Source organism: Gorilla gorilla, chromosome 16 (assembly GCF_029281585.2).
Source record: "Gorilla gorilla gorilla isolate KB3781 chromosome 16, NHGRI_mGorGor1-v2.1_pri, whole genome shotgun sequence".
NCBI classification, from domain to species: domain Eukaryota; kingdom Metazoa; phylum Chordata; class Mammalia; order Primates; family Hominidae; genus Gorilla; species Gorilla gorilla.
Window position 1 is genome coordinate 65608196 of NC_073240.2, and position 27425 is coordinate 65635620.

The window sequence follows — 27425 nt, forward strand, 5'->3', positions numbered from 1 at the left end:
GCCCCCGGCCCCACCGCCCCCTCCCCGGCCCCGCCCCGGCCCCCGGAAGCCTCACCCCGCCCCCGGCCCCGCCCCCCCGAAGTTTCTTGGGCCCCCGGCAGCCGGCGGGACAGAACGCGGAGAGTCGCAGCCTGGCCGGGCGTAGACGCGGTGGCAGAGCCCGCGCGGCGCTGGAAGCGAGTGGCGGAGCGGCGGGACCTCGGCGGACTCGCCATGGAGGAGGAGGTCAGGGTGGGGCCCGGCGGGGCGTTGGGCTGGGGTCCTCGAGCCCCTCACGGGGATTGCGGTCCTGGGCTCAGGCCCTCGTTCCTGCCCGCCCCACTCCCGCCAGTCTCACCTCAGGAAGAGCCTGGGCAAATGGGGCAGGGGCGAGGGGCTGGATCCATATCGGGGACTTCGCAGACCGCGTCCTCCTTCATTCTCGCTGACTTTCTCACCAGTTGGGCGTCGTGGTTGTTACTGTTCCCATTGGATTGACCAGGAGACTGAGACTCCAGCGAGTTTGATGACTTGCTGAAAGTGGCCTGGGTGACTGGGCTCGAACCCCGATTACCGTGGTCGGATCCTGACTCTGTGTGTGTGTGTGTGTGTGTGTGTGTGTGTGTGTGTGTGTGTGTGTGTGTGTGTCGGATCCTGACTGTGTGTGTGTGTGTGTGCGTGTATGTGTGTTGGGGGGTTCCTGTCTCAAGGATCGGATCCTGACTGTGTGTGTGTGTGGGGGGGGGGGTTCCTGTCTCAAGGATGTGACCATGCTTTGGTGGCAGGAGGATTGGAGAAGTTGCTTTTTTCTCCCTTGTATAAGTCTCTGTATCTTTTCCCCCACTCTCTCCCCGCTCCACATCCATCTGAGCAGCTGTAGGGAAGGAATCGGGAGTCCGGCCCACCTAGGGTCTGATCTTAGTCCCTGCCTTCCCCACCCGAGGGCTGGACCAACTGTGTCCCTGGAGCCTCCTTCTAACCACTCAGAACACTCTTGGCCTGGGATTGGGTCTTGCCCCTGCCCCTGCCCTTTACTTGCAAACTCAGTTCTGCCGGCAGCCCCTTTATCCGAGGGTCCAGCACGCAGCAAGCACTTAATATATGCCTGTGGAATGATTAAGTTAAAATGAGGGGCCTGTTGGGTCTAGAGGAAGGTGAATTTGTTTCTTATCCCCTGAGGGGGTCCCAGCTTCAGCCCCTCTCAGCCCAAGGGAAAGGGCATGTCTTTGCCTCCTTGGATGGGGAGGAAAGATGAAGTTCTCTGCCTTGGGGGAACCCTGGCCAGCCGGGAAGCCCTGAGTGGACCGGACTGCCTGTGTCCTTTCAGTGCCCACCTCCCACTTTCCCGGGGCCATGGATAGGAGCAGCTAGTGGTCCGTCAGGGCTCCCTCTAGGCCAGGCCCTGCCTTTCTGTGGGATGGTAGATAAGTCACTTCCCCTCTCAGCCTTCATTTCCTCTTCTACAAAATATAGTGCCTGTCCTCCTCATACTCCTGGCCTGACAGTGGCCTGTTCTCTCAGTGGGTGAAGGTAGGGGGCAAAGTCAGGCCTCTGTGATTTGCTGCGGTTTCTTTCTTGCTGTTAGGTGGGGCTGCCATCTGCCCGCCCCAGGCCCCTGCTGCAAAGGCTGGGCTCTCTGGCCAGGGCCCCTCCCCTGCTCCCAGAGGATGTGGGTCAGGATTACTCCATCTCCTGATCTGCTCTGGCCCCTAATTAAGGGAAGTTCTCCGGACACCTCCTGGGCCCGGCTCAGCTCTGTACACCCTTGGTCCTGAGTCTCTCACATTGTCACTTTCTTTTCTATTTTTTTTTTTGAGACGGAGTTTCGCTGTTGTTGCCCAGGCTGGAGTGCAGTGGCGAGATATTGGCTCACCGCAACCGCCACCTCCTGGGTTCAAGCAATTCTCCTGCCTCAGCCTCCTGAATAGCTGGGATTACAGGCATGCACCACCACACCTGGCTAATTTTGTATTTTTAGTAGACATGGGGTTTCTCCATGTTGGTCAGGCTGGTCTCGAACTCCTGACCTCAGGTGATCCGCCTGCCTCGGCCTCCCAAAGTGTTGGGGTTACAGGCATGAGCTATTGCACCCAGCCTATATTGCCACTTTCTGACTCCTAGATGCCCAAAGCTCTCTAAATACCTGGGCCATCTAAGTTCTTGTCCACTTTACCCAAGCCCCTGCAAGCCTCACCCCCACATCAGGGGCTTCCTTTCCCTACTCCCCTTTGGCATCCCTAACTCTGCTTTCCTCCCACTTCTCCCAGTAGCTTCCGCTTGTTGCACTAGGCCTCAGTGCCCATCTTTGTTTCTCTAAAACACCTCTTAGGTCATAGCCACATGCTCTGCCCCATGATCCCAGGCCATCTTCATCATCTCTTTCACATGGCTGCTTTCAGCCCTCCTGCTAGCTTTCAGCTTCCTCCCTGTGCCCAGCCACCCTGGGCCAAGGTCCCTCAGCCTCAGTGACCTCCTCTGTGCAACGGGCAGGCTGGTAGCTCTTGTGAGGCTGAGACTTGGGGAGGAGATGCTGGTCTGGGCACTGGGCATCTGCCCACCTCTGTGCTCCTGGCCTCGGTTCCTCATTTGTAAAAGGAAAAGGGTGGGTGATCGAGCAATGTGATGATGTATATTCAAAAGCTGAGAAAACTGCGAATATCAGTGGGGGTATTATTGCTGCCATTGGAGTAAGGGTGGAAATCCTGGACCTAGGCTTTCCCTTCTGTACTCTGGGGCTCTGTCCTCTGCCAGCAGTCATGCCTTTCCCTGGCTTCTAGGCTCTCCACTTGCCCTCACCATCTAGAGACAAGCAGGGCAGTGTCCTGTCCCAGTACCGTTTCTGTCCCACGGAGTAATCTCTTGCCCTTTCTGGGCTGTACTTTCTCTTTCTATAGTAAAGGGGTTGAGGGGGCAGGGGCTTTGATAACCTTTCGTGCCTTGCCTTCTCTGGACCAAGGCGTGTGTCTCTTCCCCTGCTCAGAGCCCTCCCCAAACCCTGCCTTCTGCAGGGGTCTCCCAAACGAACCCCAAGCCCTTACCTCATCAGAGAGCTAGGACTGGTGCGTCCCTCTGGTTAAGTGCTATGTCTCTGCCAATAGGCTGGAGCCTCTCAAGCAGGAGATTACCCGCTCCCCACCAGACAGGGGACTTATCTTATACCGGGTCTCTGTTACCGACCTCAGACTGTAAGTTGCCCTGGGGCAGAGCCTGTGCTTCCTCTCTCTCAATGCCCCGGCACAGGACTCTGACACGGTGGATTCTTAGTAGAGTTGGGTCAGAACATCACTGGGTTTTGTCAAAGAGCAAAGGTTGTCATAAGCTTCCTGGGATGTGAGGTGCCAACCAAGTTTCTTCTAGTCTCTGTCTCTCGTAACCTGTGTTGTGGTTCCATCTGTCCCCTTCTGTGTACAGAGTTGAGGTGACCTGGCTTCTTTTTTTTTTTTTTTTTTTTAATGAGTGATCCTGGTGCCTAGGGTTGCCTCAGGAGCTGCTCACAGTGGGCAGGAAAGGGCCTGGATGAGGAGGGATGGGAGGGGAGAGGGCAAAACAGGAAGAACAGCGGTCAGCTGCTCAGTGAGGAGAGGAGGCCGAGAAACTGGGCTGAGCAGGACAAAACCTCCCCTGTGAACCCTGCCAAGGGGAGGGGCCCCTTATTAAAACTTACTGGGGCATAGCCAGGCCCCCCTGGAGGGAGGGTGTCTGAGGGGCAGGGGAGGGGGCTGGGTGGAGGCAACTAGGACTCTGGCCTCCAGCCAGTCCTCCCCTGGGTGGCTGTTTCTGTGGCTGGGCTGTGGTTCACACCATCTGTAGCCCTTCAGTTGTCCCCTTCTCCATACCAAAGTGCTGTTTCGCCTAGTCCTGCCCTGGTCCCATTCATTCTTCAAGGACCTGGACTTGTTTCTGTAGGTAATCCAGTCACGGTATTCTCTGGGCTACACCAGCCCAGAAGTGACAGTGATCTAGGCACAAGTTCCAGCTGTGGCCCTAGGGAGCTTCCAGAGGGTAGAAAGTTTTCAGGAGAGGTAATGAGTGGAGAGAGTTTAGAAAGGGGTGTGAGATCCCTTGGGGTGGAGGGTGGGTCCCCTGAAAGCAAGAGGCGAGCTTGGAGTTCAGAGGTGGGTGGCTGGGCAACAGCTTCACACTCCACAGACCTCACTGCCTTGTTTAAGAGAAACCAAGAGTCTGCCCATCAGGTGGAAGGCCTGGCAGGGGCTGGTGGTGCTGTCCTTGCTGTTGCCGTTGCAGTAGAAGGGTTGTCAGTGTGAAATGTAGGGGTGGGGTTTCCCATTTCCCTGTTCTTCCCTTCTAGCCCTGGGCCTGTGACAGCCTGCAGGGCTCGCTGAAGTAGTGTTAGGGCCCTGGGGGTGTCAGTGGTGATGTGGGGAATGGGAGTTGAGTGCATGATGGAATGGGAGAGCCTTTCCCTTCTTGTCAAAGGGTGCTGAAATCCCTCTTCTCCTGGACAGGGTGGCTCGTAATCGGCCAGCCTTCTACTTCCTTGTTCCTATATCCGGGAAGACCTTTTTTTTTTTTTCGGAGACAGGGCCTCATCCTGTTAACCATACAAGAGTCCAGTGGTGCAATCTCGGCTCACCACAACCTCCGCCTTCCTGGCTCAAGCGATTCTCCTGCCTCAGCCTCCTGAGTAGCTGGGATTACAGGCGTGTGCCACCACCACCCGGCTGTTTTTTGTATTTTTAGTAGAGATGGGGTTTCCCCATGTTGGCCAGACTGATCTCAAACTCCTGACCTCAAATGATCTGCCCGTCTCGGCCCAAAGTGCTGGGATTACAGGCGTGAGCCACCATGCCTGTAGAAGAAGACCCTGGGAAGATCATTTGGACCACCCCACTTCCCCATTTCTCTTGCCATCTACAAGTTAGGGAGAGACCCCAAGGTGGGACCCCACATTCCTGGAGCTCCTGGAGATCTGAGGCCAGCAGCTATAGACCAGAAAGGGCTTGTCCTGACTTGGGATCTGGGCCCAGGGAGAGGGTCCCTGAGAGCCAGAGAGGATGGCAATGACAATAGTAACAATAATGACAGCTGCCGTTTACTAGGTTTAGGGCATCCTGGGAACTGCTCTATATGCTTTGTCTTTATTCAGCAACAAATGTTTATTGAACACTTACTATGTGCCAGTCACTGTCTAGGAACTGAGGGTACAGGAGTGAACAAAACAAAAATCCTGCCCTCGTGGAGGTGGATTCCTTACAACTTCTGCTGTTAGTAGCTGCATTTCACAGATGAAGAAACTGAGGCTCAGAGAGGTTAAGTGGTTTGCTTCAGTCTGCATGACTGCAGCTTCTAAGCCCAGATTCCCCACCACTAGAATGCGCAGTTCAAAAGGGGGTGGGGGCCCACAGTGAGAACCAGGCGGGGGTTCCCCTGCCATGACAGAGACCAGGGAAGCCAGGTCTTCCCAGCTCCTGACAGTGTACCACGCTTACATCTGTCTGGGCTTGTTCTTCCAAAGGCAGCTGTGGCCACAGGATATCCCTGGGGAGAGGCACACCTCTTTTAACTGGGGCCCCTTTTTTGAATTTTATGTAAATTATAACGTAGTCAAAATTAGTCCATGCTAATTTCCTTCTAGCAGCCTCTAGATTCTGACACATTCTTGATCCCCTCTCCTTCACCCCCCACTTCACACTCACGACTCTGGGTACCTATCAGTGAAGCAAAGTGGTTAGCAAAGGGTGTGTATTTTTATTTTCATTTCACACGTACCTCTTGAGCACCCATTATGTGTAAAAGAACAGGGCTGGGTGCTGGGGACCCAGAAGTGGATCTGACCCCAACCTTATTTGGTAGGCATGTATCTGGCACCCAGCCACCCAAGCAGGCAATCAATGAGGCACAAGATGTCAGTAGCTGGCCCCAAGGCTCCAGGGTGTCTACCCAAGTCCAAGAGAAGGGCTTGAATTTAACTCCTGTGCCAGCCTGTGGTCAAAGACAGAGTCCTTGGAACCCTCACCAGATGTGGTGGCCACCCTAAGGTCCTTGCCTGGAGTGGGGAGGAGGGGAGAGGAGCCTCCTGCTTTGGGTGGGAAGCGGAAGGGGCTGCAGAGTGGGTTCTCTAGAAGCATAGCGGTAGAGAGGCAGATTGCCACTCAGCCTGCCTGTCCTTCCAATCTTTGTTCTGGGTGGCCTTCCTGGGCCACCCCAACCTGAATTGGGTCCCCCACTGTCCTCTTGCTGCCCTTTGTGTGTTTCCTGTATAGCATTTCACACAGGTTGATGGGTATGCCTGGGTATTTATTTGTTCAGCTCCTATTTTCCCGCGCTGTGAGCTCTGAGGACAGAGACTGCCTTACTTTTATTCTCCTGTGATGTTGTAAGCACTCAGTACATTTGTTGACTGATTGAATGAACACATGGAAGCAGAATGGTGGAGTGGGAAAAACATGGGGTCAGAGAGACCTGCTTTGAATTCTGGCTCTGTCCTCTATCAGTGGTTTGCCACTCTGTCGAGTCATCCTCCATTCTGAGCTTTAGTTTACTATGACGTGGATAATGAGGCTACCATCTTGGAGGAGAGTTGTAAGAGTGAAATGACACTATGTGTATCAAATGTTATACAGTGGCTCAGAGTAAAGTGGCTGCTGCTATTATTAGTGTTGTTATTAGCTCTGATCCTGGGTTAGGAATATCTGCCTTGGGGGTTGTGGGGAAGCTCACATAGGATGATGTCATTAGGTACTTAGCCTAGGGACACATCCCTTGTGTGACCTATGAACCTGTGACCTGTGACCCCATGGTAGCAACCCTCATGGTATGAACTGGTGCTGTGTTACAGGGTGTGAAGGAAGCCAATGAGAAACCTCGGGGAGCACAGATGGTGGACAAGGCTGGCTGGATCAAGAAGAGCAGTGGGGGCCTCCTGGGTTTCTGGAAAGACCGATATCTGCTCCTCTGCCATGCCCAGCTGCTCGTCTATGAGAATGAGGTGAGGACCTGCTTGGCCCTGAGATTGGGAGTTCTGGGACAGGGGCAAAGTGAGGGCATTCAAGTTAGTAGGAGGACCCTGGGGCCAGAAGATCTGCTCTACTTTTGCCATGCTGTGCAACCTTGAACGAGTACCTAATCCTCTCTTGGGTCTCTGTATATGGGGATAATACCTCCGAGGACAAATCTAGGGTTTCTAGATGAGAGTTCTTTTCTTATTTTTTTAAACTTAATTCTTTTTTTTTTGGTGATGGAGTCTTGCTCTGTCACCAGGCTGGAGTGCAGTGGCAAGATCTCGGATCACTGCAACCTCCGAGTTGCAGTGCAACTCGGAATTGCAGAGGTTCAAGCAATTCCTCTGTCTCAGCCTCCTGAGTAGCTGGGACTATAGGCATGCATGTCACCATGCCCAGCTATTTTTTGTTTTTGAGAAAGAGTCTCGCTCTGCAGCCCAGGCTAGTGTGCAGTGGTGCGATCTCAGCTTACTGCAACCTCTATCTCCTGGGTCCTGGTTCAAGCAATTCTCCTGCCTCAGCCTCCGGAGTAGCTGGGATTACAGGCACGCACCACCATGCCCAACTAATTTTTTGTATTTTAGTAGAGACGGGGTTTCACCATGTTGGCCAGGAGAGTCTCAATCTCTTGACCTCGTGATCCACCCACCTTGGCCTCCCAAAGTGCTGGGATTATAGGTGTGAGCCACCACGCCTGGCCCTCTTTTTTTTTTTTTGAGATGGAGTTTCGTTCTTGTTGCCTAGGCTGGAGTGCAATGGCACGATCTCAGCTCACTGCAACTGCCGCCTCCCAGGTTCAAGCAATTCTCCTGCCTCAGCCTCCCAAGTAGCTGGGATCACATGCGTCAGCTACCACACCCGGCTAATTTTGTATTTTTAGTAGAGACAGAGTTTCACCCTGTTGGCCAGGCTGGTCTCGAACTCCTGACCTCAGGTGATCCACCCACCTCCGCCTCCCAAAGTGCTGGGATTACAGGCGTGAGCCTGCGTGCCCAGCCGAGAGTTCTTTGAACTGTATGTGCATCTAGTGTGCAAGTCTTTTCCTGTCCCTGGGCTAGGTTCCATATGAGTGAATGTTACAGAAAACTGAAGCCTGCTCCATTCAGCGGTGGTAGTAGAAATAATAATTAGCAGGCCGGGTGTGGTGGCTTACACCTATAATCTCAGCACTTTGGGAGGCCGAGGTAGGCGGATCACCTGAGGTTATGAGTTCGAGACCAGCCTGACCAACGTGGAGAAACCCCATCTCTACTAAAAATACAAAATTAGCCGGGTGTAGTGGTGCATGTCCGTAATGCCAGCTACTCAGGAGGCTGAGGCAGGAGAATCACTTGAACCTGGGAGGTGGAGGTTGCAGTGAGCCGAGATCACGCCATTGCACTCCAGCCTGGACAACAAGAGTGAAACTCCATCTCAAAAAAACAAAAAAATAATAAGTAGCACTCGTACTTGTTTGGAGATATGCTCTTACATATCTCCCTATGACAAATCGCAATAGTCCCATGAGAGTGGTCATCATGTTAGATTTTTACAGAAGAGGATACTGAGGCTCAAGGTGACAAGATGACTGTTCAGCATCTCCCAGTGAATGGAGGAGTTAGGTCTAGAAGCAAGTCCAGCATGCTTTCTACCAAGAGACGCCAGCAAGGAAACTCCAAAACTTATTTTTGCTAGAAAATCTCTAAAATATGTTAAATATTCTCTGCTTTCTTCAGCAGAAGATTCTGGCCTAAATAAAATCTTTCCCTGGTGGCTCAGTGTCATCACCTGTCAGACCCACCTGCAGAGTGGGTTCTCTAGATGCACAGGGGTAAAGAGGCAGATTGCCTCTCTGTTTTGAACTGGCAGGAGGCTGTACTTCTCAGCTTTTCTTTCTCCTTTAACATCAAGCTGCTGGTTGCAACTTCTGCTGTCCTTGTGCCTCGAATAGCCCTCACTTCTTCCCACTTCAGATGCTTGTTCCCCTTCTGATTTCAGCAGGCTTGGGATTTGGACAACCAAGGATGCTAAGCTTGCGTGTTAACTAAGAGTCAATTAAGATGTAGGTGAAGACTTGAGGAAGAAAAGTGGTTTTTCCTTGTAGATGCTATTTGTGTGCTGTGGTTGAGGCTATCAGAGGGCCCATCCACTGAAAACAGGGTAGCAATATATGCCTTTGACAAATGAAATACCTGGGGAAGAATTGGCCTGGGGGCAGAAGGGGGAGCCTGCCTCTTCCTCATCCACCTCTCCCAGCCTGCCTCAGGCTATCTTGGCAAATTCACAGTTGTCCCAGGACAAGAAAGATTAGGCAACCTGGATCCAAAGTGTTTAAAGGAGCTGCCTCGGAGAAACACCTTGTCTGACCTACCTGAGTTGCTGGCTCATGGAGTTTGTTTGGGTGTCAGAGAAGCAGTGGGAAGAGGGCAAGGGAATGAGGGTGCGTAGACAGCACCCCCAGATGTTCTCTACTGCTGCTCCCACCAAAATAGGATGTGCCACAGTTGAGAATGAGGCAGCAGGGGGACCTTTTTTCCAATAAAGGGGGTTGTCACAGCTTCTTCCAGTGCCAGCTGCCATGAGATTTAAGTGACAGGCTTCAGCTGTCAGCCTGTCAGGTACTGTCAGACTTGTCCTAAACTGCCTCTCTGCATCTGGCCACAGCTGGGAAGCAGGAAAGATTTCACATCTCCCAAACATGAAAAATCTAAATCATGCTTTTTTTCCCTTTTTTGAAAAAGATTGCTATTAAAAATGTAAATGCAATTTCAGGAACTTAGCACTTAGGGGTGGGGGAGCTTGGCCCTGGAGTAGGAATTGAGAAATGCTTATTAGCTCAATTCCTCTTTCTGATGTAAGGAACTAGGCGAATGCAAATGGCTCTTGGCTGTTTCTTTGCTGTCAGAGAGGCTGACATTCCAAAGATGCTTCCCTCACCCATTGCCTGCTGGTTTATCCGTTTTTCTGAGCTGCAGAAGAGCTGGGATGATTCAGCGTCTTGGGGTGGGGTGGAGAGGAGACCCAGGACAGGCAGCTGTTGGGAGCTTAATGGTAGAGGTGGATGGACTTTTTGTTCCCAGGCAGAGGAGGGTGTATTCGGGCCAGTGGCGGTCCAGTTAGTGGAGGCCTGTGGACACGGGGCAAGTAAGCTGCTCTCTCTCAAGCAAGGATTCTTCCCCGGGCAGTTTCCCTGCTCCAGATTCCCGGGGAGGAGGAGACTTCCTGAGTTCTCAATCTGGACAAGGCTCTCAGAAAACTGGTCCTACATATGTTCTGCTTGAGGGCTGCTGCTTGTAGGGTGCAGTTGGGGGAACAGAAGGATGAGCAGATAGATACACAGAGAATGGGGTAGAGAAAGATGGCCAAGCAGGGAGTCAGGACTGTGTTTTCCCGTGGCAGGACTCAGCTCCTAGCACCTCATAGGGTGTCTGCATCTTGCAGGTGTTTTGTAGATGTTTGCATCCCCCTGGCAGTAAATGATGGGATGGAGAGCCCTCAAGTTCAGGGGTTCGTGGTTGGGGGCAGGGGAGTTTCTCAGAGCAAGAGGATTTTTCTGGTCCATCTGTTTAGTTGAGGAATCTGGAAGGTATTGGAGGCTAGAGATTGGAAAGGGATGTATGGATGGAAGCAAAAATGAGAAAAGATACTTGATTTAACCTGGATGGGAGAGATAAGGCCGCCTTGGCCATCTCTTCCCCTTTCTCTGAGGGGCTGACGAGAGAGTCGATTAGTAGTTATCCGCATTAGATATACAGTCATCTGCTTTAAAATATCATGAGGTCTGGGCCTTGCCCCCCAAGAGATTGTGGTATAATTGGTCTGGGATGTCGCCTGGGCATTGGGATTTTTAAAAGCTCCCAGGTGCCACCAAGGCTGAGAACCTCTGATGTAGAGCAGTGGTTCTTTTTTTTTGAGAAGGAGTCGCCCTCTGTCACCCAGGCTGGAGTGCAGTGGTGCTATCTCGGCTCTCTGCAGCCTCCGCCTCCTGGGTTCAAGCGATTCTCCTGCCTCAGCCTCCTGAGTAGCTGGGACCACAGGCTCACGCCACCATGCCCAGCTAATTTTTGTATTTTTAGTAGAGACAGGGTTTCATTATGTTGGCCAGGCTGGTAGCAGTGGTTCTTAACTGTTCGCATCCAGGCCCGGCTTGGTGGCTCATGCTTGTAATCCCAACTCTTTGGGAGGCTGAGGCAGGTGGATCACTTGAGGTCAAGAGTTCGAGACCAGCCTAGCCAACCTGGTGAAACCATGTCTCTACAAAAATTAGCCGGGCGTGGTGGTAGGCACCTGTAATCCCAGCTACTCGGGGGGCTGAGGCCGGAGAATTGCAGGAACCCAGGAGGCAGAGGTTGCAGTGAGCCGATATCATGCCACTGCACTCCAGCCTGAGCGACAGAGTGAGACTCTGTCTCAAAAAAACAAAAAACAAAAAAAATTTGCATCCATCAAAATCCCTGGGGGCTAGTTAGAACGCAGATTGCCAGGCCCACTCCCTTAGGTGTAATGATTGAGTGGGGATGAGGCCTGGGAGTTTGCATTTCTTTTTCTTTTTCTTTTTTTTTTTTGAGACAGAGTCTCACTCTGTTGCCCAGGCTGGAGTGCAGTGGAGCGATCTTGGCTCACTGCAAGCTCCGCCTCCTGGGTTCACGCCATTCTTCTGCCTCAGCCTCCCAAGTAGCTGGGACTACAGGTGCCCGCCACCACGCCCAGCTAACCGCCCGGCTAATTTTTTTTTGTATTTTTTTTAGTAGAGACGGGGTTTCACTGTGTTGGCCAGGATGGTCTCGATCTCCTGAACTCGTGATCTGCCCGCCTCGGCCTCCCAAAGTGCTGGGATTACAGGTGTGAGCCACCGCACCCAGCCGGGAGTTTGCATTTCTGACAAGCTCTCAGGTGGTGCTAATGCTGCTGGCCTAGGTCCCACCCTTGGAGGACCCCTCGTGCAGAGCAACCTAGTGCCTGTGACTGGAAGGAGTGTGCTGTGCTGGAAAGGGCCCTGGCCTGGGAGTCAGAGGCTGTGGTTTGAGTTGGGGTCCTGCCCCTTATATTTGGGTCTGTGTGCCTAGGGCAAATCCCTTCACCTCCAGGCCTCATTCTTCTAAAATGAGGCAGATATGGGGCTGCAGGCTTTCAGGGTTATTGTGAGGTTCAGAGACTCAGGGATGCAGAAGTGCTCACTAAGTGTCAGGTTTCTTCTGTTAAACATCAGCAAGGGTTTCCTTAACTTTTTGGCCCGTCCCAGAGTGGTGTACCCTCCCCCACCAAAGGATCTGCTTCTGCTTCCCTGGACTCTCCTGGATGACAGAGTGCCACACCCAGGAAGTTGTTCCAGTTGGGTCTTCCCTGGAAGAGGACCAGTTGACCACCACTGAGGGAGGAGCTTTTCCCAGGCAGCTTGCTGGACAGGCACCTGATGGGTGGAGCCTGTGGAGAAAACACTCAAATGTCAGGAGTGGTGGGCAGGAAGACAGCCTGGCTGGTGTCCAGAGATGGCCGGGAAGAGGCTGGGCACTGTTCTGGCCACTGGCCCTCCTAATGATGAGGCCTCTGAGTGGTGGGGTGGGGATGGGATGCGCTTCAAGGAGCCCTTGCCTCTTGCTTGTACGTAGCCTGCAGCCTTGGATGAGGTGCTGCTCTCCCAAGCCAGGGCTCCGCAGGGGGTGATGCTGAGTGAGGAGCACAATTCAGGATGGCTGTGCTGAAGGCAGGGCATGTAGCCCCAAATTTGCCTTGTTCACACTTCCCTCTGGCTCTTCCTGGAAAGTCGTTGTTGTCCCCCGTCCCCATCCCACTCCCTGCCTGCCATTTTGTGGCATCCTGCATTCTTCTTCTGGCTGTCTCTTCCACAGATCTCTGCCTGGCCTCTGGGCATGGCTGGACCCCAGACAGCCTTTTCTTATCCTCTCTAGCTTCCCCTCTGTTTCCTCCTCTGGCCTTAGGCACATATGCGCCTCTGGGCTATGTGCCCGTCTCCCATCTGGATGGGGAGCCTTGTGGGCATCCCTCCAGCCAGCATGCACTTGCCAGGGTCTGGACACCACATCTTGGTGACTGATTGGCAGCCTGAGGTCCTCCCTCTGACCAAGTGATGTCCTCACTGAGTGGGATCAGGGTCTGGGACATGAGTAGTTGAGGGTGGTGGTGGGTCTGACTGTCACCAGCTCATGTCCCTTCTGTCTCCCTCCCCAGGATGATCAGAAGTGTGTGGAGACTGTGGAGCTGGGCAGCTATGAGAAGTGCCAGGACCTTCGTGCCCTCCTCAAGCGGAAACACCGCTTTATCCTGCTGCGATCCCCAGGGAACAAGGTAGGGCGATGCCTGCTGCTGCCCCATCTCCCTCTAGCCCAGAGTCGGCTTGGGAGGCCTAAGCAGGTTTAAGGCAGGCCTGGCCCCTTGAAAAAGCCTGTTTTCTGTTGCGTGTGGTTGAGGCTCAGCCCTAGCAGCCACCATAGGTCAGACCTTTGCTCGTTTTGTCTCGGAATCTTCCAAGCCCCTAGTTGATAAGAGATGCACTTAGGGCTCTGTTGAGAGATCTCTGCTCCCCTTTTCCTCTTGCAGGCCCAGGGCCTCCATCCCAGGCTGTAGTTGGAAAGTAGCCTTTGGGAGGTGGGGCACTTGGCTGTACCCCAGACCCTGGGGGGAGGCCCAGGGCTGAGGCAGGAGAGCTGTGGTTGAGGCCTCTACCCTGCCAGGCCTCAACACCGTGATGCAGCCTGGGGCAGAGGGGGAGTGTGTGGCCTCCATTCATCCCAGGCCTTTGTGGGTGGGCCCACCCTGGACTCAGGACTAGGAGGCCTGCAGCCCCCCAGCTTTCCTCCCCTTGCACTTTCCTTTCTTGGCTGTAGCTGGGGAAGGTCCCTGGCTTGAGAGAGTCTTTCCCTGGGACATGCTGTGTGTACAGATGAAGTTTGCTGTTTGCACCACATTTCTCTGGCGGGGAGTCTGGTGGGTGTTGACACATGGTGTAGCTTCACAGATGTCAGGAGCGAGTTCAGATTTGAGGCTGGCATGCACAGCACCTCTCGCCAGCTTGCACCCATCTGCGGCTGGGCCATTCCTTGCCTTGTCCTCTGCATGTCATGTGGAGCCTCGCAGAATAGGGCTGAGTCACAGAGGCTGGGGGTTGGGGAGCAAGTCTGGTCTGGGCCTGCTGGAGGCCATTCTGTTTCTCCCCCAGCTTTAGAGGATAGGAGCCCAGTCCTCTGCAGACCCTGAAGACCACAATGCTTTACTCATTGACCCTTTGTCCTACTGTGCAGGGGGTGGGGGCACAGAAGCAACCAAGATAGCAGTGGAGGGGGCTGTGGAGCTGTGATACTGGGGAGCTGGAAGTGTATCCCAGGGTAGGGGCTGGTCTAATTATAGTGTTATGAGGGCTCATGGGACTGGGCCCAGGTTTCACTTGACATCTGCTGCTTAGGGCTCTTTGAGGACAAAAAGAGTCACATTTTAATCTTTTCAAGGCCTGGAGCCCCTACCCTGTCCTGGAGACCCACTTCCTTCCTGAGTGGGCGCTGTATATGTGTATGTATGTTTGAGAGAGATGAGATGCAAAGTATGTTCTGTGTGAAGATCTGCCACCTGTGTGTCTGGCCCTTGTGTGTGTATCTTTTTTTAATGCAGGTGAGTGCTCACCTGGCCGTGTGTCTGGGTGTGTGTCTTAGTGTGCTATGTGGATGTGGGGTGGAGGGGGACCTAGCCTCTCTGGCCTCTGCCTGTGCTGTTCTGTGGGCCATCTCTTCCCCAGCTCTGAGAATCAGCTGGTGATAGACTAGGTGGGCTTGGCTCAGCTCAGGGTGGGACATCACCTTCAGAGAAGCCTGTTTGTGCAGCTGTGTTCTCAGCTGCTTCAGCCAACACCCTCCCTACCAGCCCCCAACCCTGCAAGAATTTAGGCTGGCTCTGAGAACAGGACAAGAATTTAGGCTGGCTCTGAGAACAGGAGATGGGGCTGTGGAGCAAGTGGTGGGTGCTGCGGATGAAACAGTGCATCCTGGTTCCAGCTCAAGGGTCCCTGACCCTCCCCACCCCAGGAGCTCACACAGATTGGGGCTCTCCAGAGGTCAGTTGGTGGACCTGGCCCAGGGCACCACATTCCCACATCCTCTCACCCTCCTTTCTCAGCAGCCTGGGTGTTCCCCGTCCTCAGTGAGGCCTCCAGCCGGCCAGGAGGTCATATGACCCTGGCTGTCTGGTCCTGAGGCCGCCTTTTTTCCCCTCTAATCAAATAAACAAAGACTCCAATGTCTTACATGCCCCTCTCCCCCTGCTTCTCCAGCCCCACACCCCTGCCCATGAGGTCACAGGCAGACGCTGCCAGGAAGCAGGGTGGCCACTGCTGGGCCTTGCTGCCCTGCTGGTCTCAGCCAGCTTGGCCCTTTCCTCTTTCCTGCCTCCTCTCTTCCCCTCCCACTTTTTTCCTCTCTGCCATTTTGTCCTTAACCTTTTCCCAGGCCTTGTGGGCCTAGTCTGTGGCCAGTCCTGTTAGCATCTAAGCTCCTAGCAGTGCCTGTGTCCCTGGGGCTTCTTGGAAGTTCTCAGGGCAGGGACCTGTACAGCCTGTGGCCCTTCAGGATGGCTTGGGGGGAGAGGCACAGCTTCTTGGTATTCTTATTTTTTGAGACAGGATCTCACTCTGTCACCCAGGCTGGAGTGTAGTGGCATCATCTCAGCTTGCTGCAACTTCTGCCTCCTAGGCTCAGGTGATCCTCCCACCTCAGCTTCTGAGTAGCCGGGACTGCAGGCACGTACCGTCATGCCTGGCTAATTTTCATATTTTTTGTAGAGATGGGGTCTCACTATGTTGCCCAGGCTGGTAACTTCTTGGTATTCTAATTGTTTCTATTGTGGTCATCCTTGTGGAATGCCTGGCTCGTTCAGCCAGATACAGGGTTCCTTAGGAGGGTGGAGCTGGGTCCTGTTTAACCTTGTCTTCCTTCTCCTGTGGGATCCTTTTGGCTTGCACAATAGGTCTTCTCTGAGGCCATTTCTGCTTCTCACAAGGGAGCAGAAGAGAGCCGAGGCAGCCTGCTTCAGGTGGGCTGGGCCAGTGGGGAAGGAGCTGCAGTTTGGGCTGGGTCCAGTGGTTCTGTTCTTGTCCCTTTGAGGTCCAGAGTAATGAAGCGAGTAGAACTTGGTAATCTGACTTCTAGGCCTGCTCTTCTCTGGCCTCCTCCTGTTCCATTGGCTCCTGAGTTCAGCTGTACACTTTTCAAGCTCCCTGGATGCTAAATCCTGCACCATGCAGGGGTCACACCAGCTCTGAGCCTGTGAATAGGAGGAGCAGCTGGGTAGAAGGGCTGGCCCCAGACTCCCTTTCTAGCAGGTCCCGTCACAGAGTTGGGTGGCCTTAGCAACCCCAGATGCAGTGTGGTCTGTCTCTGAGCCCCCAGCAGTCCTGATGGCTGAGCTGAGGCAGTTGCCAAGGTGCCCTGGGGTTTCTGACTTAACTGAAGATCTGCTTCCAGGATCAAATTTACCCTGGTCATGCAAATAAGCATTTGGCTGTGCCTGGCATGGTGGGGGTGGGACCCAGGGCCCTGCATGAGGAGGAGGCAGTGGCAGCCAGGAGGAAATTATATAATGAGGATGCTGAGGGGGCCAGGCCGACCTCGGTGTTACATAACTGGAGAGTGGAGGGAGGGGAGGTACTATCTGACACCAGGGTGGAGGATGGGCAAGCTGGCGACCGCCAACAAAGAACTAGGGCATCTTGAGGTCAGAGAGTAGGCAGTGGTCCAAAAACGGTGAGGGAAGGAAACTTGGGCCAGTTCATTAATTTTTTGGCTCATTCATTCAAGAACTATTTACTGAGCACCTACTATGTGCCAGTCCCTGCTTTTAATCATGTTTAATTTCCTCATCATTGCTTGGTAGTAGGCAGTGTTATCCCATCTTACAGATGAGGAAACAAACTGTTTTGTCCAGAGGGAAGGCAATGGTGCTAATTCCTATTACTGAGTATTCACTCTGCCTAGCTCCAGATTTAGTACTTTAGATATATCTTTTTTCCCTCAATTAAAAAATAAAAAACTGTGGTCAAAAAAATTTTACCATCTTTTCCAGTTTGAAATTGCACAATTCAGCAGCATTAAATACATTCATGGTGTTGTACAGCTATCACCACCATCCATCACATAACTCTCCATCGTGTAAAACTAAAACTCTATGCCCATTAAATAATAATGCCCCATTGCCCCTCTCCCCAGCCCCTGGCAACCACCACTCTCCTCTCTGTCTCTATGATTTTGACAACTCCGGGTACCTCATATAGGTGGAATTGTACAGTTTTTGTCTTTTTGTGTCCAGCTTATTTCACTTAGCACAATGTTTTCAAGGTTCATCCCTGTTGTAGCATGTGTCAGATTTTTCTTCCTTTTTAAGGCTGGCTGATAATCCATTGTACGTATGGACCACATTTTGCTTATCCATTCATCTGTCAGTGGACACTGAGGTTGCTTCCACCTTTTGGCTGTTGTGAACAATGCTATGAGCATGGGTGTACAAATTGGATACATGATTTTAAAAATGATCTTCATGGCTCCATGAGGCAGGTTCTGGTGGTATTCTCTTTTACAGGTGAAGAAACTGAGGCCTGAGGTCAGACACCTGTAAGTGGTGGACTGTCCTGCTCAGAGGCCCTACTGCCATGTCCACTGCGTGAGGCAGCCCCTCAGTTTCCATGACCTCACTCCTTCCTCTCATTTCCTGTCTGGCCACTGGGCCTGGCAGGGTCAGGGTTCTCTGAGCCACCCTCTGATTCTAACAGGAGCTCAGAGCTCCTACCTGAATTGGGAAAGGACTCATGGGTGGTGTGGGGTGGGTTTGAATGTAGACTGGGGCTATTCCTACTTTTCAGAGTAAACGGAAGCCCAGAGCCCAGGCAGCTGGCCTGGGGGAGTCCCATGGAGCTGGACCAGATCTGGGCTCTTTCCACAAGGCCAGGCTGATTCGAATCTAGACCCAGCTGCATGCTGGTGGGCAGTGGGGAGGGCTTCTCTGTGAGATCTTTCCCTTTCCTGGCCCAAAGCCCCAGTGTCATACTTACTGTGGGGTCATTTTGGTTTGACTTTGGGATCTAGGTTAGGAAGCCTCCTTAAGATGCCAAATGTGAGCTTTGTTAAACATCTGCCATCTACTCCATCCATCTTGCCCACAGGTCAGCGACATCAAATTCCAGGCACCCACCGGGGAGGAGAAGGAATCCTGGATCAAAGCCCTCAATGAAGGGATTAACCGAGGCAAAAACAAGGCTTTTGATGAGGTGCGATGCAGTCTGTGGACAGCTCTGTGTCTCCTTTCCCACTGCGTGTGATCTAGGAGAGGACCCTGCCCCTCCTTACCCCAGACTACCCCTTGATTATGTCACTGCTATGGGGCATTGTTGTTACCTTCTATAGTCCTCACTACAGCCCCTCATAGTAGGTGGTGCTGTCCTTGTTTTACAGATGAAATGGAGGCCTAAGGAAATTAAGTAACTTGTCTTAAACTGGAAAGCAGATAAGTGGTGGGCTGGAACTAGACTGGTGGCAGCATGCATCCTTTCTAAGCCTGGCCTCAGCTGGAAGCAGCAGGTGGGCCCAGGCCAGAGAGTGCTGCAGAGTGAGCCAACAGCTCCCTTTTCAGTTTGACCATGAAGTCGAGGGCAGGCTGGCTCTCAGCTCTGGGCCTCCCTCTCTGTCTACAATGACCATTCAGCCCTGCAGACCTCAGCCCCCTGTGCTATACTGGGGACTGTGGCAACAGTAGCCACAATCTGGCTTGGGGCAGGCAGAGCATCCCATGGGGCCAGGATCTCCTAGGAAGATTTGTCTTTGACATCATGGATCTTTGGTTATTTGGGCTAAAATGGACCTGGGGGCCACCTACAGTGATGCCTTGGATTATGTCAAGGAGCAAATCTTCCCAAGCAAGTCCCCTCTTAATACCCAGGTTCCCCGACTCCCAGCCCATAGCTCCTATGTCGTGTCCTGTGTTACATGTCATGCTCAGCCCTTCACTACCTAGGGGAAAAGTGTCCGCGTTCCACGGGAGAGGGATGATGGGACATATCATAGATATTGGGGGAGGCCATAGGAGCCATGGGCTGGGCCTCAGCCTGCAGTCCGCTCCTCCACTGAGGGACAGAGACAGCTGGAGTCACATGTGGGCCTGAGCCCCCACTCCCCATCATAGGGCCAGGCTGCTCCAGGGTTCTGAGTCTGGACCTCCCATGTGACTCTTACTCTGAGACTTCCCAGCCAATCCTGACCCCTTCTGTTACCCTCAGAGAGAAGATGCTGCCCTCCAGGCTCCCAGACTCAAGGGGCAGAGGCCCTGCTCTCTCCCTGGGCTGTCTCCAGGGGTCCTGGGAGGGTGGCAGAGGCCAGGGCAGACCTTTTCCAGAAACCAGGTACCAGGGGAGCATAGGCTGCTTTCTACCTTCTCTCCTAGCTAAGCCCCAAAGCCACCTCAGGGCTGCTTATATATTTGTGATATACTCAGGGGCAAGGGCCGATGGCCCATATTTGGGCAGGAAGACTGAGGCAAATGGCAGCTGCAGAGAGGGAGAGCCTCAGACTTTGCAAGAGACCCCAGGGGCATTGCAGAGTCAGAGAAGCAGAGGCCAGGGCAGGGAGATTCCCAGAGAGGGCAGCGGTGGGGCACTGACCCTGCCTCTGAGCCAGGTCCACCCTGGCTACTTCCCACACTCCCCAAGGCTTGGCAGGGGCTGATCTGGTTCCCCCTCCCTCCAGGTAAAGGTGGACAAGAGCTGCGCCCTGGAGCATGTGACACGGGACCGGGTGCGAGGGGGCCAGCGACGCCGGCCACCAACGAGAGTCCACCTGAAGGAGGTAGGGCCTTACCCAGTGTGGATGTTGGGGTTAGTTGAGCCTAGGACCTCAGCTCCTCTGGGCGGCAGCCAGGCTTGGGGCCACATTTTTCCTGAGGACACCTGGAGCTGGGGCTTCCTGAGGAGTAGACAGGAAGTGATGGGGCACCTGTGTTACACGTGCTCAGCGTATGGACGTCCTTGAGCCTGTAGCCTTTTCCATTTGTTCAATCCACACACAAATGTTGAATCTGTCCTTAGCCAGAGTTGGTGCCAGAGGGAAACTGAAGCCCATGAGGCCAGTCCCTGCCCCTCAGAGCTCAGCTTCCAGCTGAAAAATAGGCCTATCCCACAGACTGCTCCATGCAAAGCTGTGTCTGATTTTTGTGCGGAGGAAGGAAGGCTCTAGGAGGTCAGGGCAGGAGGGACCACAAGGAGCCACTGGCATTTTAGCTGACCCTTGAAGGATGGGAGGGGTTCACTTGGTGGACTTGGAGTCAGGGGATTCTCTGTGGAGGGAGTGCTGTGAGCTGAGGCACAGCGGGAGGGTTTGAGGTATGCGGAGCAGCTCCATTTGCCTGGGAGATGGGTCTGAGAAGGGGGTTGTGGGGAGGAAATTGTGGAGGCCTTGGTGAAGAAGCTGGAGACAAGGAAGGGAGAGTGCGTTTCAGAGGTCAGTTTGAGGCTCTGGGTAGGATGGGTTGGTTTGAGAGAGGGAAAGGCAGGGGCCAGGAAGGAGGTGGGGGAGGCGGCTTTCCAGGCCCCTGGAGGGGATGAAGAGGGAGGGGTTGATGGGAGGACATTAGGAAGCAAGAGCCACCTGGGCTTGTGATTGAGTCCAGGGATTGGACCAAGGGAAGGTTGTCTGAGGTTCCCCAAGCCTGGAGACTGGGAGCATGGAGGCCCTGGGCACAGGGAATTTGGAGAGGGTATGGGCAACGGGGAGGGGGGAAGGGAGGAGCCTCTTTTAGACCAGTGGAGCTAACGCTGCAGGGGAGGATTTTGGAGGCCAGGAAAGAACCTCAGCAAGTGCTACATTTAGGGACTGGAGGGAGGTCAGCTAGCAGGGAGCCAAGAAAGAGGAAGCCAGAGGCAAGTGCCACATCTGGAGAGAGATGGGCACAAGACCTGGTGGGCATCAGCCAGGTTGGCAGCCGCAAGTCACAAGGGCAGGACCAAGGACAAGGCATTTACAACGTATTTTCTTTTTCTTTTCTTTCTTTTCTTTTTTTTATTATTATACTTTAAGTTTTAGGGTACATGTGCACAATGTGCAGGTTAGTTACATATGTATACATGTGCCATGCTGGTGTGCTGCACCCATTAACTCGTCATTTAGCATTAGTTATATCTCCTAATGCTATCCCTCCCCCCTCCCCCCACCTCTTTTTTTTTTTTTTTTTTTGAGATTGAGTCTCGCTCTGTCACCCAGGCTGGAGTGCAGGGTGCAATCTCAGCTCACTGCAACCTCCGCCTTCCGGGTTCAAGAAGTTCTCTGCCTCAGCCTCTCGAGTAGCTGGGATTACAGGCACCCTCCACCACCCCCGGCTAATTTTTGTATTTTTAGTAGAGACGAGGTTTCACCATCTTGGCCAGGCTGGTCTTGAACTCCAGACCTCGTGATCTGCCCACTTTGGCCTCCCAAAGTGCTGGGATTACAGGCATGAGCCACCGCGCCTGGCCTTGCAGCGTATTTTCTAAAAGGAGTCGATTTAGGGCTGTCCCGGGGTGCAGGGCTGGGTTTGCCGGAGGGAGGGACCCAAGGTCATGGGAGGTTTGTTTTTGAGTTGCAGCAGCCTGTGCCTGTCTGTCAGCTGAGGGATAGGATCCTGCAGAGGGAGCACTGAGGTGGCCACAGAGAAAAGGAATGCCTGATGGGGGCCGGGGACGGATGTAGGGAGGGCCAGCCTTGGAGGGAGAGGCCCTCTGCACAGAAGAGTTCAGGGAGGCAGTGTGTGTGTGTGTGTGTGTGTGCGCGTGCGTGCGTGCGTGCGTGCGTGTGTCCTGATGGGGGCCGGGGACGGATGTAGGGAGGGCCAGCCTTGGAGGGAGAGGCCCTCTGCACAGAAGAGTTCAGGGAGGCGCTGTGTGTGTGGTGTGTTAGGGGTGACTTTCTGGTGGTCCCCAGTGCCTGATGTCAGCCAGGTCCTGTGTATGTATAAAAGGGAGTGAGAGCAACAAAGGGAGATGGGCATCGTGGCACATGCCTGTGGTCCCAGCTACTCTGGAGGCTGCAGTGAGCTGTGACCATGCCACTGCACTCAGCTTGGGTGACAGTGCGAGACCCCTTTTTTTTTTTTTTGAGATGGAGCTTCGCTCTTGTTGCCCAGGCTGGAGTGCAATGGCATGATCTCGGCTCACTGCAACCTCCGCTTCCCGGGTTCAAGCAATTCTCCTGCCTCAGCCTCCCGAGTAGCTGGGATTACAGGCATGTGCCACCACATCCCGCTAATTTTGTATTTTTAGTAGAGACGGAGTTTTTCCATGTTGCTCAGGCTGGTCTCAAACTCCCGACCTCAGGTGATCAGCCTGCCTCGGCCTCCCAAAGTGCTGGGATTACAGGCGTGAGCCACTGCACCCAACCAGCCCCATCTCTTAAGAAAAATAAGGTGGCAGGGGAGAGTAAGGATCCCAGCCAGGACCCCCACCATCTGAGGGACTTGGGAAAGGCCTCCTGCCCAGCCCTGCTGGGGCCTCTGAGGCTCTCTGGGAGGGTCTCATGACTGTGGGACTGCTGGATATCCCTATTGGTCCCTGGAGCCTGGTGGGGGTGGGTAGCTGCCTTCTGGTGCAGCTGTTCTCTGGCAGTCAGCTGTGGTCTGGGACCACATCTGATGACATGAGGAGAGTGGGCACAGGCTGCCGAGCAGCTGGACAGGCAAAGGCTGGAGAGAAGCTGGCAGACGGAACAGAGGTCTCCAGGAAGGGCAAGCAGAAGTCAGTGAGCTTGAGATGAACTGGAAGAAGTATGTTTGAGTCCTGGTCCTGTCTCTGACTGACCAACTGGTTGTGGGGACCCTGGGTATGGTGATGGGTAGGTGGGTTGCAGAGAAGGGAACCTCTGAAGGCCATACAGCTAGGTAGGGGTTAGATGCAGGGCTGGAACTCTGTCACCTGCCACCCAGGCTAGTATAGTCCAGTCCAGGTCCAGTATCCCAGAAACCAGCCTGGGGCTCCAAGAGGACCCTGGCTGTGACTTTCCTGGCCTGTGATTCCAAAACAGGGAATTCTTTGGTGGTGAGGGAAAGGAGAGGAAGATTCATCAAGAAATCACTTTAGCTTCTAATTAAGTAGCCACAGAAGCCAGGACAGAGGGAGGCTGGGGAGCTGGGGGCCTGGACAACCTGGATGGGAGAGGGTAAGAACTCGTGTCAGTGGGCACACCTGACCCAATGGCTAGTCAGCCAAGATGACACCCATATACCATCCCCCCCCACCAGGTGGCCAGTGCAGCTTCTGACGGTCTTCTGCGCCTGGATCTTGATGTTCCGGACAGTGGGCCACCAGTGTTTGCCCCCAGCAATCATGTCAGTGAAGCCCAACCTCGGGAGACACCCCGGCCCCTCATGCCTCCTACCAAGCCTTTCCTAGCACCTGAGACCACCAGCCCTGGTGACAGGGTGGAGACCCCTGTGGGGGAGAGAGCCCCAACCCCTGTCTCAGCAAGCTCTGAGGTCTCCCCTGAGAGCCAAGAGGACTCAGAGACCCCAGCAGAGGAGGACAGTGGCTCTGATCAGCCTCCCAACAGCGTCCTGCCTGACAAACTGAAGGTGAGCTGGGAGAACCCCAGCCACCAGGAGGCCCCTGCTGCAGAGAGTGCAGAACCGTCCCAGGCACCCTGTTCTGAGACTTCTGAGGCTGCCCCCAGGGAGGGTGGGAAGCCCCCTACACCCCCACCCAAGATCTTATCAGAGAAACTGAAAGCCTCCATGGGTGAGATGCAGGCTTCTGGGCCACCTGCTCCAGGCACAGTGCAGGTCTCAGTGAATGGCATGGATGACAGTCCTGAGCCTGCCAAGCCCTCTCAGGCTGAGGGCACCCCAGGAACTCCTCCAAAGGATGCAACAACATCCACAGCACTGCCCCCCTGGGACCTGCCACCTCAGTTCCATCCCCGCTGCTCCTCCCTTGGGGACTTGCTTGGGGAAGGCCCGCGGCATCCCTTGCAGCCCAGGGAACGGCTATATCGGGCCCAGCTGGAGGTGAAGGTGGCCTCGGAACAGACGGAGAAACTGTTGAACAAGGTGCTGGGCAGTGAGCCGGCCCCTGTTAGCGCCGAAACATTGCTCAGCCAGGCTGTGGAGCAGCTGAGGCAGGCCACCCAGGTCCTGCAGGAAATGAGAGATTTGGGAGAGCTGAGCCAGGAAGCACCTGGGCTAAGGGAGAAGCGGAAGGAGCTGGTGACCCTCTACAGGAGAAGTGCACCGTAGGGCCTTCTGGGCCGGAGGCACCATCACTTCTGGCCATCCATCAAGTCCATCAAGACCCAGCCCTGCTGAGAAATGTGCTTCTGCTTCTACAGCAATGGCTGCAGGAGGGCCATTGGGCATGTCAGGGTTTGGCCATGACCCGAAGAGACTCCTGGCGTCCTTCCTACTCTGATCTGGCCAGTGGTGCCAGGTGCCACCCAGGGCTACTGCCTGGCTATCTGGCCTGGCCTCTGGGCTGGGGCTGGGGCTGGGAGCACACACGCTGGGACCTATGTGTTTGTGTGGTCGTTCCAAACTGCCCCAGGGCTTTGGGGGCAGCACTTGGGGTTTCTGAGAATGACATCATCTCTGTTCCCCATCCCCAGTAGTTTACATTCCTGACTTCTGAATACAGCACAGCTGAGCCCCCTGCAGCTCCCATCTCCAGCTATTCCTAGGCAAAGAGCCTCATGGCTAAGGCAGCCTCAAAGCTAGCCCCTCCTCCCACCTATTCTGAGTAGCTGCAGAGGCCTTGGGTCCAGGCTCTAGGTTCATCCCTCAGTTGGGGGGAACGTAGGACCCAGCTGGAGCCTCTTGAGGGAGATGAGAGGCCTCTTTGTGAGGAGGACATTAGCTGTGTGGCCTCTCTCTCTTTGGCCCTGTTTCCTTTTTTGCAAAACAAGGACATTTTCTGCAGCCCCTTCCTCTCAGTGAGCTGTGATTGGAGGGCTTAGGTCTGGAGGATTCAAGAGTGGAAGAGGAACTTAAGGGGTCCCCTAGTCTAGTCTCTGCCCCTGGATAGTGTCCAGCCTTGTATATTTCTGAAGAGGTGGATCCCAGAGTGGCCCTGATGTCCACATTAGAAAAACTTACTTGTAATAATCATGTCAGCCTTCAGAAGAGAATCCCCACCAACTTCTGTGCCTCCTCAGATGGGGATTTATCTGGATCTCTGTGGTTCCTTCTCAGCCGAAACAGGTCCAGTATCCCAGTCATTTCTTCAAATGCTGATAGGGGTATGTTGGAATCCGAAGCCACTTCCCTGCCTTCAAGCCCCAGATGGGCTGCTCTCCTGTAACTTTCTAGGAGAAGAGACATTTTCTTCTTTCCCTTTCCTGGTCCATCCCTGCACCCTGGTCCTCTCCCAGCCTCTCCCCCACATTGTCCCTGACTCTAGGGGCACATCCAGTCTCCATCGTGCTGCAGCAGCTGGACTGAGGGCAGAGCCTGTAGGTGTAGAGGCCCTGGCTCCTGAGGTCCAGCCACTCTCCCTGGGGCCTCTGGGGTGAGAGCAGCTTCCGATAGGACCTGCCCAGATTTCTGCATGTGCACTTTTGTTTACTGAAAGAGAGAAAGGGGGGGTCACAGCAACATGCCCTGGCCTTTCTGCCCCGTTCCCCAACCCCACTGAGGCCTGCTGCACAGGTCAATGCCTTCGTTATCGTTATTGTACTGTCACTTTGTTCTTGAGGTAGTAGTCAAGGATCAGGAGGGGCAGATGTCTTCTCTGGGCTGCATGGGGCAGGAGTAGAGGTGAGCAGCAATGCACTGGTTCGGGAGCCCCCATCAGCCTCCTTGTGCAAACTGGGCCCCCATGCCACAGTCTGGCTTTCCCTCCATCTGCCCCAGGACAAAAGCAAGAAGGACATCACTTGCCCAGTCATGTGATCCCCTGCCATCTTCCCTTAGGAACAGCCTTCCCCCACCAGCAGCCATGGCTGGCTGGGGCTTTAGCCAAGCCACCTACTGCCAGGAATTGGAGCCTCAGTTCCCTCCTGTGTCAAGTAGCTAACTGCAGCAGCTGGACTGAGGGCAGAGTCTGTGGGTGCAGAGACCCTGCATGTAGGTCACAGGTTTAGGCCCAGCCACTCTCCCTGGGGCCTGGTGGGTAGGCAAGTAGCTCTGGGGCCACCTCAAGTGACCAAATGCTATTAATTTCCATCCTTTAGCAGGCTGGGCCCTAGGCAGGAAGCTGGCTTCTGGGAGAGGAGTGAGAACGTGCAGGGCCTGCCTAGCTTGCGTGCTTGAGGAAGGTGGCATTCCGTGCTTGCCTCCTTGAGGAGGGTGGCATTCTGTGTCTTCTGCTTATGAAGCACCTTTCTTAAAGTTTGGCAATAAATCCATTTTTATGGAACTTCAGTGCCTCAAGCCTGTTTGTTGTTGTGGGTGCCAGCTCCAGGGCTGCCCTTCTCCAAGACAGCAGCTGGTGATTGGTATCACCAGTCCTCCAAACTTGGTACTAGGGCCCCCATTCCATAAGCTGGGCTGGGACACTGCCTGCTCCTGGGCTCCATTATTGCTTATTATTATTATTATTATTATTATTATTATTATTATTATTTTTGAGATGGAGTTTTGCTCTTAATGCCCAGGCTAGAGTGCAGTGGCTCAATCTCAGCTCACTGCAACCTCTGCCTTCCAGTTTCAAGCGAGTCTCCTGCCTCGGCCTCCCAAGTCGCTGGGATTACAGGAGCCCGTTTTTTAGTAGAGACAGGGTTTCACCATGTTGGTCAGGCTGGTCTCGAACTGCTGACCTCATGATCCACCCACCTCGGCCTCCCAAAGTGCTGGGATTACAGGCATGAGCCACCACGCCCGGACCCTATTAATATTATTATTATTATTATTAGAGATGTGGGCCTACTATGTTGCTCAGGCTGGTCTCGAACTACTGGCCTCAAGCCATCTTCCCACCTCAGCCTCCCAAAGGGGATTACAGGCATGAGCCACCTTGTCCAGCATTCTGTTCTTGCTAAACTCAGGCCTTTCTGATATATACCCCCACCCCCAGTGTTTCTACGGCTGCGGGCTAAGTGTCGCAAGGAACAATACTTTTCAAAAACCAAACTTTTCATTTGGAAATACTTTTAAACTTAGAGAAAAATTGCAGGAATAAGAATAGTACAAAGGCCATGGTATGGTAGCTCATGTCTGTAATCCCAGCACTTTGGGAGGCCAAGGTGGGCAGATCACCTGAAGTCAGGAGTTCGAGACCAGCCTGGCCAACTTGGTGAAATCCCATCTCTACTAAAAATACAAAAATCAGCCGGGCGTGGTGGCGCGTGCCTGTAATCCCAGCTACTCCGGAGGCTGAAGCATGAGAATCGCTTGAACCTGGGAGGTGAAGGTTGCAGTGAGCTGAGATCATGCTTCTGCACTCCAGCCTGGGCAATGGAGCAAGAATCTGTCTCAAAAAAAGAACAGTACAAAGAACACCCATTTACTCTAGCAAGATTGACCTGTTTTCTCTTTTGAGCACTTTCTCTTTTTCACATATACATATAA

The 27425-nt window shown here is 53.8% G+C and overlaps 1 protein-coding gene across 1 annotated transcript; it reads left to right on the top strand.

Annotated features, from left to right (window-relative positions):
- Nucleotides 1-78: 78 nt before the first annotated feature.
- PLEKHO2 (pleckstrin homology domain containing O2) lies at nt 79-26274 on the top strand. The gene is made up of 6 exons (XM_004056329.5): nt 79-225; nt 6779-6928; nt 13110-13226; nt 18079-18183; nt 19655-19753; nt 23172-26274. The coding sequence occupies exons 1-6, from the start codon at nt 214-216 to the stop codon at nt 24159-24161; spliced, it is 1473 nt and encodes a 490-aa protein (XP_004056377.4). The 5' UTR covers nt 79-213; the 3' UTR covers nt 24162-26274.
- Nucleotides 26275-27425: the final 1151 nt, after the last annotated feature.

Bases quoted from the DNA above. Each gene is read 5' to 3' on its own strand.
- PLEKHO2 (XM_004056329.5), top strand. The intron at 6,929-13,109 runs GTGAGGACCTGC...CTCCCTCCCCAG, and splicing joins TGCTCGTCTATGAGAATGAG to GATGATCAGAAGTGTGTGGA. The intron at 13,227-18,078 runs GTAGGGCGATGC...TCTTGCCCACAG, and splicing joins TGCGATCCCCAGGGAACAAG to GTCAGCGACATCAAATTCCA.